This window comes from Leguminivora glycinivorella, chromosome 21 (genome assembly GCF_023078275.1).
Source record: "Leguminivora glycinivorella isolate SPB_JAAS2020 chromosome 21, LegGlyc_1.1, whole genome shotgun sequence".
NCBI lineage: Eukaryota > Metazoa > Arthropoda > Insecta > Lepidoptera > Tortricidae > Leguminivora > Leguminivora glycinivorella.
The window spans coordinates 417,671-430,900 of NC_062991.1; the positions used below are offsets into that span (position 1 = coordinate 417,671).

Consider the following 13,230-nt stretch of genomic DNA (forward strand, 5'->3'; position numbering starts at 1 on the left):
AAATATTCGTTTTGCTAATATTTTGAGACAGATATCAGCAAAACAACTCAGGCTATTACATAAATTGTAAAAGGAAAATGTAGAAAATTTCAATAAGACCAAAAGAGTGCCAGTTATTTAAAAAATAGGATTATAATTGGTAATGGCCAAATGGGATAGTTTACATATATTTACAGGACGCGTAGCGGAGAACGAATTATTATTATTTGGGGGCTGTTCAAGTATTACTCAGACACATATTTGCGTATATCAAATCAACATTTATTTAGTAAGTTAAGTTTACGGTCAGAAAAACCTCAGGATCGCCGCTTGGCGGAAAAAAATATTTACGAGTAGAAAACCCTCATTAATTAAATCAGATTGTTCCGAAATTGTTCTTGTACGGACTGGTTTTTAAAGCATATCACTGAGGGTCAATAACATCGATGCAATCTCACGAGCGTTGTCGTGGACGTGCCCGAATCATAGTATTCTCCGTTTAACGAAATATCAGTACATAGTACTATATGTGTTGTATTGCACGCGCAGGTCTCTCACCGCCGCGCAGGTGTAGTCGGACCATAACTCGACAGTATACACGCTTGTACAAAAACTGAGGAACAGCTGTCTTTTTACGCTGTCACTACATTTGGCGAATCTTCTAGCCAACATGTTTGCCCTTACTGCGGTGGCTCGCCTCTGCCTTTCTATGTCCTCCTGGTCTTTTAAACTGGACTACAAGATGTGGCCAAGATATTTGACTTCGTGTACTCTCCGCAATTGAACTCCATCAAGCAAAAGAGGTGGTACATGTGTGGGCATATGTGCTGCCTCCATGAGCATAAATTCAGACTTGTCCGGATTGTATCTCATGTTATGCTGGCTGGCGTATCTCTCGCATTCTGCAAGTAACTTACGCATAGCTCCCACAGATGGTGCTAGTAGGACCATATCGTCTGCATATGCGATGTGATTTATCATTTGCCCATTGATGGAGCAGCCAACCTCGGTACTGGTCAAAGCCTGCGACAGCCCATCCATGTACACGCTGAAGAGAGCCGGAAACATACTGCCTCCTTGTCTCACGCCACAATTTAGCCCGCTGGCTGTGGACAGAGTTGACTTCCATCTTACTACGTTCTTCTGCTGGGAATACCACTTCTCCAGTATCTTAATAATTGGCGTGGGCGCTTTCCGTTCCCGTAGTTTATTCCACAGCAATTGGTGGTCAAATACAACTCAAGTGGACTTTCTATCACTAAAGGAGTTGTGCCATCAAGATGCAGAACCAGGACCCTCAAAAAGGAAAAAGTAAAATGTAACTAATTCTGTTTTATTTTTCTAATTTACTAAACTTCAAAATTTTACTGTATTTTATTTCTTCATTAGTAATAGTCAAATCGATGCAAAGTTATCTTAGACAATTTTTTCAGATAAACGGATATCAAAGAAAGTAAGATCGAATATATAGCACTTTCAACCTAAAACTTTTAGCGTAAACTATTTTACCTTAACCAATCTACCAGACTCTTGGCTTCTCTATTTATAGATTTTTTTTTGTTTACCAAAGTAACTATTTGTCTTACTGACCTTTATTTACACTAAAACTAAAGCAAAATAAATTTTATACAATGTTATATTGCAATATATATCATATCATGAAGTATTTTGCAGATATTTGTCTAAAAATATTGGCAAAACGCTACATTTTATAAATGCGTCAAAAATTAACCTTTTTGACGCTTCATATCTCGAAAACTATTTGACGGACATTGATAAAAAAGATGTCAAACTGTTTGAAATTTAATGCGCTTTCAACATTACACAGCAACTTTTGACCAAAAACGCATAGTTTTTTAATAAAAAAATAAAAACCAAAAAAAAGTCCGATTTTTTTACTTTTTTTTTAAATTACGAAGTTAGCACACTTTTTTTTTGCTTGCAAAATATAGTCTTACATTCCCCCAAGGACTCCAAATAACATACCAAAAATCCAGCTTTACATCACACTTTGTTTTTTTAGCCGATTTTCATGTAAGATTTGACCGGTGTACAAGATAGAAGGAAAATGCTCGGCGATTAACAGCGAAACCGAGCGTGTAACGTTTTGTGTCGAGCCTATGACGTCACGAGTGTACTTTAGTGATGGGAACGTTGTCGCCGCGTAACCTATTCGATCGATTGTGGAGGTTGCTTGCGGGATGCCCGCCGAATTTAAAAATATCGGATGTTCATCTTCGTTGTGAAATGAAGTAAGTATATACCTGTATTCGTGTGATGACAAACAATTCACTAGTAGGTATATAATTTGCATAAGGCCAGGAACAAAGATTTTAGTAGGTAGATATTTTTTTTTTTAATAGCCTATAGTGTGTCCCACTGCTGAGCAAAGGCCTCCCCTGTTTTCTGCCACTCGTCACGGCTCTGTGCATGCTCTCGCCAGCCAGCCAGGTAGATATTAATACTAGTTAATATTTCGTAATATTTTTAAGAAAATCGACCATGTACTCACAGCATTATCCTCATGTTATTTGTTACAACTTTTAGTAATTTATAAATATAATTAACCATTAACACATTTTTAGAGTTATTTTTATTCATAATAAATATAGAGCGTATTATGTTTGTATTTGTTTTTCTGCCGACCACAAATTCAACGTTAATACCGTAACTGTAACCTATTTTAAAGTTAAATTTACTTTTCACTCTTACTTTATATGTATAGTTTCATAACAATATAAAAACATAATTATAATTTCCACTGCTTCGCAAAATCGATTTAAATCATGACGATATAGTTCCGTGGTGCACCACTATTCTTAAGTTCGACGTGAGTTCGACGGACAAAATAACAAATCTACCTTCACTTTGTCTCGACAGTTTGAATAGCCTATTTTTATATCGCTTGTTTTAAACGCACGCCAAGTCGGACTCGTCAAATTAAAGCCGCAATGGAAAACTAGTTTGACGGCCGTACGTCAGCTAATGTTTTGATGATAAAAATAGGAAAATCGTGTTTTTTATTTAATAAAAAATATTTTAGGACAAATGGTACTTACCGATGATAGGAAACACTTTGTTTAACACTCTTGCTTTTATTGGTGGTGTTTGAACAGTTAATTATCGAATACTGACCCATTTTGTATTTTTCACTGTATGTCACTCGCGGGCAGCGGTCGGGAGCAAACTGACTTGCGCGGCGAACAATGTTGCTCGCAATTTAACTTTTCCGCACGCGAAGTAGATACACTTTTTCCTTCTATCTTGATTTAGTTCTGTGGTTCATATAATAATAGTTGTAGATCTGTTTACGTTTTCAATCTAAATTTCTATTATTTCTATCAATATTTTGTTAGTATAATCTTCTATTATTCCTAACAAATAAAATAAAATAAAATAAACGTCACAATTTATATGACATCGTTTGTGGATTTGGCTAAGTGCAAGGAATCAAAAGTTTGTACGGGACGGGACCGTAAAATTCTGACTATACTTACCTCAAAGACTATACTCTGTATTTTTAGGTGACCACTTAAAAAATGTAAATAAATAATTTGTACAAGTTCGGGTAGCGACATCTGTCGGTTAATCGATCAACAAGACCGAGCGGATGCGTCATCGAGCGGGTCGTCTTTATAATCCTCAAGTGTCTCGTGGAGTCTTTCGAGGGTCGATTCTGTTCACATTTATTGAAATACCTAAAGATATAGACTGAAATGAGAAAACCTTGTTTTAGTAGTAGTACCTTGGAGCACCTCGGGCAGCGCAGCGGCCGCGCGGCCGGCAGCGGCGGCGGCGCGGGCGCGGGCGCCGGGCGACTCGCCCACCGCCGCCGTAGCCCGACACATTTTCCAATTTTTTATTCTAAACAATCCGACTACACAAACAATCCAGCACATAATAGAGGATTGCCCCGTGACGCGCCTGCCAATGGGGAAACAAACCGTGAGTTCCGATAGCCCGACACATTTTCCAATTTTTTATTCTAAACAATAAAAACTCCGCGTGGTGACGGATTAAAAATTTCACCACCCCATTTCTTCGCGTGGGTGTCGTAGAAAACGACTGTAGGATATGGGTTACCAAACGGTACTAAACTGTGTAAGACGATGGCGGAAAAGAGCGGCAGAAATATTTAGCTATGGATAACAATAATAATATGGATTTGTAAAGTCTGAAATAAATGTTTATTTATTTTATTCTCATTTATTTATTATTGTTCGGAGAACCGACAGCTATTAATACAGAAAGGTTAACTTAATTAGGTTACAAAAAGCCAATTACAGGTTCCCACCAATAGTAACATACTGGGAGTTATTAGGTGGTTTACACTATCACATTGCAATACTAAGCAACCTACTTAATCTAACTAGATTTTAAACAATGTTCTTATTATTTATTAGAAGCGCTGGTGGCCTAGCGGTAAGAGCGTGCGACTTTCGATCTGGAGGTCACGCGTTCGAACCCGGCTCGTACCAATGAGTTTTTCTGAATACGAAATGTCATTTGATATTTGCCAGTCGCTTCTCGGTGAAGGAAAACATCGTGAGGAAACCGGACTAATTCCAATAAGGTCTAGTTACCCTTCTGGTTGGAAGGTCAGATGGCAGTCGCTTTCGTAAAAACTAGTGCCTACGCCAAATCTTGGGATTAGTTGTCAAAGCGGACCCCAGGCTCCCATGAGCCGTGGCAAATGCCGGGATAACGCAAGGAGGATGATGATTATTTATTACCTGTAGTGCTGTAACATCTCCCCGCGACTGCAGCACTGCGCGAAGCAGATGCAGCAGTCAAACTTATCTTCATCCGGCTCACGCTTGACCACCACGTCTTCCGGTTCCTGTTTCACCACCACTGGATCTAGGGATAACTCTGGTGGTAGCTGACCCATTAGGAGGTCCCATTCCTGAAAAGAAAATTGTATTTTTAACCGACTTCAAAAAAGGCGGATAATGTTTTTAGTCTATTTTTCAAAGGTACACCAGTATTTACGTCTGATGGTAATAATTTTATGTGGCTGAGCTGATGATGGAAGGTCAACTCCTCAATGGTTAGGAGTTAAAGGATAATTCTTTCACTACTGTACATGTATTCGGACTGATACATATAATATCACTAGGAACCACTAAAAATCAACAAATAAATAAACTTTTTAACAAAAAATAAAACCGCCTTCAAAAATAAGCGCGTTATAAAACACGGAGAAACTAAAAAGCCAAAAATAATAAACCTTTCAATTCAGATTTCTTATCGTATTGCAATAAGCTAAACATCCAAATTATAAACAAATCAATTATTTTTGGAGTCGGTACCAGCCTGTGTATGGTTGGGTGGGGCAAACAGGCAATAGCAAGGCGACGAACAAGTCTGGTACCGACTACAAAAATAATTGATTTGTTTATAATTTGGATGTTTAGCTTATTGCAATACGATAAGAAATCTGAATTGAAAGGTTTATTATTTTTGGCTTTTTAGTTTCTCCGTGTTTTGTAACGCGCTTATTTTTGAAGGCGGTTTTATTTTTACTAACACAATTCAACACTAAGGTACTGGTCCCACCAAAAGCACAGTATAATATCTTGAGTACTGTCGTACAGTATGGCCACACCCGCTCCCCGTTGAAAGTGCCGCCCAACTGCGCTCGGTTACCTCACAGTTACCGCCTATCAAAAAAGCATGGTACGAGTTCACCTACACGAGCCTAGAATGTGTGCTAGGAACACGCCCCTTTCAAATATTTGATCGCCAGTGTCCGAGATGTGCCAAAAGAGACAACTCAAACAAAATAATTATAGTCGATTTCATGTAAATAAAATAGAGAGGGAGCGATTTATAGTTAACTCGCTCGCGCAATCATCGCGTATCTTCTTCTACCTTCACTTGGGTTACTACGTTTCGCGTTAGTTTTCATCCGTGCCATTGTTCTCTTAGTTTCCTACATGGCGGACCGTGACAGGACATGTTGTGTAGTACGCTACAAGCCTTGAGTTTCCCCAATATTTATTTATTTATTTTCTGTCGTTTACTTAGTTTCCTACATGGCGACCGTGACAGAACATACCTATTGTGTAGTACGCTACAGACCTTGAGTTGTTTCTTCCTCTTCCTGCCTCTCTTCTCGAGCTCCTGCTTGACCTTCTTCTTCTTCTTCAGGCTGCCAAGCGACAGCTCCTCGCTGTTGTCGGACGCCACATGCGCGTCGTCGTACACTGAGTCGTCTACCTCTACCTTCACTTGGGTTACTAGTTCTGGCTCCTGTAAGAAAATAAAATCATTATAGAATAGAATGATGGTTTATTCGTACGCACACAGACAATAAACAATTTTCGAGACATACAGATAGAATATGAAGAGCCACGAAATGGCCTCACCTCAGCATATTGCTGGCGACTTCCAGCGCTGGTCTTCCGGTGAGACGATTAAGTGAGAAAAATCACTAATTATATGCAACCTTCAAATCTAGGGTGAACAGGCATCTTCTGGGCGAGCTCACTCCTTCGTAAGCCACGTTTTTGCCTTTGGCTAGTCTGTGGCCAAGAGAAAGACTAATTATAATTAAAAAAAAAACTTTCTTTATACCACGTCGGGAGGAGACAGGGTTTACGTAGATGCTTCACATCATTAGCTATCTCACTAACATCAGGTTAATATCGAAGGCATACTTATGGCGGGTCTCTAACCTGTTATAACGGAGGTCTCTTACCTGTTTGACAGGGGGGTCGGGAGCGATAGGGGGGATCCTGTGTCGGTGGGGGGAGGATCTGTCTGCGTGGCTGCCTCGCTCCACTGTCCTTGACTGGCGTCAGGTCAATATCGAAGGCATACTTATAGCGGGTCTCTAACCTGTTATAACGGAGGTCTCTTACCTGTTTGACAGGGGGGTTGGAAGCGGTAGGGGGGATCCTGTGTCGGTGGGGGGAGGGTCTGTCTGCGTGGCTGCCTCGCTCCACTGTCTTTGACCAGTCAGGTCAATATTGAAGGCACACTATGGCTAAAGGCGCTCTCTTACCTGTTTGACAGGGGGGTCGGGAGCGGTGGGGGGCTCCTGTGTCGGTGGGGGGAGGGTCTCAGTCTGCGTGGCTGCCTCGCAGCGGGAACTGTCCTTGACGAGCGTAAGGTCGATATCATCTACTGGGAGACCAGAGGACTGAAGGATGGCGCGTAATCTGCAACATTTAATAACTTAATATCAGGTGGGCAAGCTTGGTGGAGTGATAGAGCCTATTACGTCAGGCGATCCTTTTCGCACTATTAATAAGTGCGATAGGGACGCACCCACGCTATAAGGTTTATCACACTAGTGTGCTACGCCCGCTGAAGGCATTCCCTACCATGGGCTAAAGCAAACATGAAGTTTTCAAACTTTTTCTATCCGATATGGCAAGGCGAAAGGAGGGTCATTTGTCGTATTACGTTATATAAACATGTATTGCATAAAAGTAATGTACCTACACTACCTACTTATTAAGTATACCTTTTTTTTAGAAGATTGCTCCTTAACAATAAGACCGCCTGTTGTTTACCAGACTTTAAGTTAGTTTTTTATGATATAAGAGGCAACCAAGCAATAAAATATCAAAACACCAGATGAGTTGGATTGGAGGTGCCTTGCCTATAAAAAAAAATCAGAGACAAGGGGCCTATTGCATAATGATTTACAATTCATATTACAAGCGGTAGTCCCCATCAAATTCCTTTTATAAGAAAGAGGATTTGTCACTTGTAATACATACATACATACAACATACATACACTCATGCCTGTATCCCATAAAGGGGTAGGCAGAGCACACGAAATTACCAAAACTTCAGTGCCACTCCTTCAGTTGTAATAAATGCTTGTGTTTTTAAATAGTTATGTTGCCTGCTCTCTACTACTGCATATTAAATCTTTTAAAGAAATATAATAATAAAAGTGTTCAAGTTTAAGTATAGTTTTGAAATGTTGCAATAGTAGATACTACTTAAATATATGTGGTATATACCTTTGTATACAACTTTTAAATATATGTGGACTATTATAATTGTATTTATTGCGACCTCGTCCACCATATGTTAATTTTAAAAATATTGAAATCCCATCCTGTTTTCTTGGTTGCCCTGAAAACCAGCGCCGTGGCTAATACCAATTAGCCATTGGCATATGCTGAGTGGCATCCTTTTTGGTGACTTTAGTTTAAGATGTATATAGATTTAGGCTATTGTTGTTTTACTTGTATATTTTCACCAAATAAACGTTTTCTAATAAATTTAAAAGTGGGAAATGTCTGCCTTGGGTGAGACTTGAACTCACGGCCTCTGGATCGATACTCCAGCGCTCTGCCAACTGAGCCACCAAGACTTCAACCAAGCCAGCGAAATTTTCCACTACTAAGGTCAATGGGACCCGTAGCATTATTGCGTTGGGGCATTGATTGCAGACGTTTCTGCTAATCAGAAGTTAAAATTTAAACGTTTTCTATTCTATTCTATTCTAATACAAGTTGTAAATTGTTATGCAATAGGCCGAAGTTTTTATGCTCATAATATTAGTTGTGTTTAGATGTTTTGTTCCCTCAAGTGTGTAGATGTAACTGAACATGACTGTACACACAAACAAGACAGGAGAAATAAACGTGTTGATGTCATTTCAAGCCAGTCTTCTTCGAGACCACGGGGACAACGCCGTCCCTGAAATGTTGGTGGTCAGTTTAATATGTAGTGATACGCGATTAAGTCCCGATTTCAAAAGAATTAAATGGTAAGTACTACATAAATCGAACTCCGTCGCTATTGAATATTGACTTTCAGTTAATTAGGTTAAATAAATACGTATAATTTACATACCAGACACCTACAGGTACTGGCTAATTCTTTTAAATTACACAATTATTCATACAGATAGAATGTAAAAGAGTTGTAATCTAGCAAAAAATGTGATTTGAATTTGAAACTTATGTAAATACTAGCTTTTGCCCGCAGCTTTGCTCGCGTTAGAAAGAGACAAAAAGTAGCCTATATCACTCTCCATCCCTTCAACTATCTCCAATTAAGAAAGAAGGACAAACAAACAGACACACACACTTTCCCATTTATAATTTTAGTATGGATATTGACTTGTACATGGGCTAGGTTGATCTGTGTAAGGTGTCCCCACAATATTTATTTAAATTACTTCTATGAAATATCTTGTAAATGTGTCTTGTGACTAGTCTGGCTCAGTTGGCTGCCTGCTACGCCGCGGTCCTGGGTTCGAAGGACATTTATTTGTGTGATGAGCACAGATATTTGTTCCTGAGTCATGGATGTTTTCTATGTATATAAGTACGTATTTATCTATTTAAGTATGTATATCGTCGCTTAGCACCCATAGTACAAGCTTTGCTTAGTTTGGGGCTAAGTTGATCTGTGTAAGGTGTCCCCAATATTTGTTTATTTATTTATTATTTATACTTTCCCATCTTTGGTTAATTATTACGTTTCTTAGGACAATTTGATGAGTCATTGATATGTAAATAAATCATTCAGTCCTATACAAGGGATTTCAAACAATACCAGTTTATAATCCTGTTTTCAGAGATCTTAGCGTGCCTAGAGGACATCTACACAATTCAAATCATAAATATGTTAACTGCAGTACAGTGTCCACAGACATCTTACAAAGTATGGTTAATTTTAAGCAAAGAGGATTGAGTATTATAAAGTATGTGTAATCACCATAGACTGCCAACCCTGACACAGGCTTAAAACTTTTGAACCTCAGTTTTGGCAATTTGGCCCATATTGTTAGCTTGATATGTGTTAAAATGACAAATATTAATATAAGTGCCATCTAGCCGAGCGTTCCCCAAAGGTGTAACACCATCTAGGCCACCATACCTCTTTCTCTAGGGCTTTGAGGTACGTTTTTTCTTAGACTTTGTCCGTCTATACGGAGTTACATATGTCTTTGTTTTAAGCTACAATAATTTCTGCAGAAAAGTGTTATAATATGTCATATTGCATGCTTCACCAAATTTGTTATGAGAATGCCATGGACAAGGAGAGCTGTATTAATAACAGCATAATGAATAACTATAAATAAACCATTGTTGTGAATAAAACATTGACTCTAAGCCTAAGTTATACTGAGACTGGTAGTTTTTTCTGTCTAACAGTCTCATCAATTTCAAATATGACAAATATCCATTGAAGCAATAAATTATTTTTAAATAAAAAAAAGGCAAAGAAACAGCTTAAATAGTCGCAGAAAGTCATTGAGTTCTATTAATAAAATGAAGATAATGGCCAACTCTAATAGTTTAATAACTGACCTACCATTAATTTACTACTTCCCGAGTCCCGAGAGGAAACGCTAAGTGAAGAACGTCAGAAATGAAATATGAGCATTCTGTACTGCACTTACCTATGCTGTACTTCTATAGTTTCATTGCAGAATTGGTACAGGTCGTTGACTCTACAGCTGCAGCGGTCGCAGACCCGCTGCGGCAGCCGATCACTCCGCACCACCTGCTCATCACAAATCCCAGGTTAAACATTAAACATCCACATAAAAATAACACTAACCAACCCCAACTATTTACCTTTATCGGCAAGAAAAGAGACATTTTTAAGTACAGAGCGTTCTCTTCGTCAAATAAATGGTTATTGACAAATTTTGTGGAGCAGCATAATCTACATATTTCATCCATGGTTTAATAAAAAAAATATAAACGGCTCGCAATGTTTATTCCTTCGAAAAGAAAGTGACAGATCGCCTTGCACGGCCATTTGTCAAATATTGACCTTCAAAGGCCGATGTTGCCAGCGTACGTAGCAGTATTAATCGAGACCCGCACGACTATTCCGTACAGACTATGATATGATGCTGTGCTGTAGTTAGATATATAAAGTAGGAGGAGATGGCGGCGCGACGATGGGACGCTGCGCCAAACTTTTGATTAATGAACAGAATGTTTGTGAAGTTCAACTTAGGTAACAAAATATTCAACACAATGTTTCTGTTTTCGCTCATAAATCTAATACGAATAATTTTAGACATCTTTCAAAATTTGTTCCCATAGTTTTGAATGCTGGTTATTACATATATGATATGACAGAACAAGTGTCAGTCAATCTGTGTAAAAAATGTCCTACAATATTATATTATATGATTTAATTATATATGTAAAATAGAGTGACAGAAATTTGACATTGTAGCATTTTTTTCACGGTGTCGCAATTATTATGCATTTATTTAAAAAAAATAGACCACAGGGTGTCATATGGGAATGAGTAGCAAATTGTGTAGGTAATTGAGAATTGTATTAGTATTTATGGCGTTATACTTTATGCTTTTTTTTAAATATGTTCTATTTAGTCTGAAACTAATATATCGCATTAAAGATAATATACCATATTTTTTCTTATCGTCTTCTTATTACAATATGATATTGATTATTTCAAAGCATATAATATAAGTTAACCTACCAAACAGTCAGTATATTTTTTGTATCATATAAGGAGATATATGTTAAGTGTCTGTCTAAAACTTGCCGTATCATTTATTTGTTACAGTAGGTACCTATACCTATATTGTAAGTCTAAAGTAAGTAAACCAGTAAAACCTAAAATAAACAATGCTGTAAGTAATATAGATGAATATAGTTAACAGTTACGACTTGATGTTGGTTGAATTATCATTTTGGTATATTGGTATATATAATGGTATATATTAAGTTATCATCATCATTTTGGTATTAATTAAGCTATCATATTATGGACCAGTTCAATCTTTATTAGAACAAAATAGGTATGGTGTAAGTTCTTGAAGCAAGCATTTTGCACGATAGTCAGCGATAAAGGCGTCGACTGCCACTTATCTTTATCTTTATCGTGCGCCTTCAACAAATAAAGTGTAAAACGAGATAAGGGCAAGGTACCTCTGTGACTGATGTGATACCAACGCTCGACTCTCATAATTCTAGCCACCAACATATTCAAAATAAGTTCCACACATTTCGGTTAAAGATAATTAATCTAGAGGAACAATTTTTTTGTTAAGTAATGACGAATATATATTATTACTCGTCATAAATACTATTCATTCCATATTGAGTCGGTTATGATTTTTATTACTTATAACTCTCTAAAGTGACTTGTGACACAGCAACTGACTATAGCAACATAGTACGTTACCCTCAACATGTGCAAATATACATTTACAATGTGGGACATAACGAGATTATACATCCAAGTATTGTCTACAACCTTTCCTATTTACTTTTGTGGAACTGCTTATCTTATATGATAGCATTGATAGCACAGGTAGTAAATAATTTTAAAACATAAGCATGTATGGGTATATGCGTAAATATCATATCATATATGTATAAATATATATAGAGAACGTAACAAAGAGTTACTTATCATGTTACTTATGAACTTACCATGCTACTTATCACGATGAAAGTTTTTTTAGTAAAGTGGTAAACGAACGAACGATTCACTTGATGGCAAGCAAATGATGTTTCTCATGGACACCCACGCCGCAACTCCAGAAGGATTAGAAATGCGCTACACACCTTCGTCAACTTTAAAATTACGAATGTATGTAGGTACAATCTTCTCTTGGAGGATTTAAAGTCGTATACAGAGACATCTGTATAAGCTCCGAAATAAACGCATGCGACAGTTTTTTCCGTCCCAATCATATTGAACATGTTTTTCATCTAATTAATTACCTAAATAAGTTTAAATTCCATAAATTATTATTAGATTGATAGAGTGACCATAACTAACTTAAGTTAGCAGCGATTTTTATAGCCCAGAGGGTGCAAGTGTTATTTGAGTGTCATAATCTCATAGCATTTTGATTTATAACATAATTTTCAAGGTCTGCGCTAGCAAAATTCGGCCAACTTACCTAGGTTAATAGAGTTTACTTTGAGTAGGCCCTCAATTTCCGAAAATGTAGATCAGTTTTTCCTAACTTAGAATGTCAGTATGTTCAACGTTTCGAAGTTATTGAGTGCTTCATGTCATAATAGTCATAATTTAAATTATTTAAATAAAGGTCCTGAATTATTAAAAAAAAACATAATTATGCTAACTACTATGTATGAAGAAACATTTTTTTCACTTAAATATGATATGTATCTGATTAAGTATGACGCTCCAAAACATTCTTGCTGTTTTTGATGTGGAAAATTATCAAGACCTGTCCATGTGATAAGAATTCTGAAATATAGGTTCAGGTGTGACGGGTATCGCTGATAGGGTCATCGATATTTTA

The 13,230-nt window shown here is 37.5% G+C and overlaps 1 protein-coding gene across 1 annotated transcript; it reads right to left on the reverse strand.

Moving 5' to 3' along the window:
• Positions 1 to 4,708: 4,708 nt before the first annotated feature.
• Positions 4,709 to 10,678, reverse strand: LOC125237288. The gene is made up of 5 exons (XM_048144277.1): positions 10,541 to 10,678; positions 10,363 to 10,466; positions 6,989 to 7,145; positions 6,064 to 6,234; positions 4,709 to 4,885 (listed from the first exon to the last, which is right to left on the reverse strand). The coding sequence occupies exons 1-5, from the start codon at positions 10,646 to 10,648 to the stop codon at positions 4,709 to 4,711; spliced, it is 717 nt and encodes a 238-aa protein (XP_048000234.1). The 5' UTR covers positions 10,649 to 10,678.
• Between the last annotated feature and the right edge of the window lie 2,552 nt (positions 10,679 to 13,230).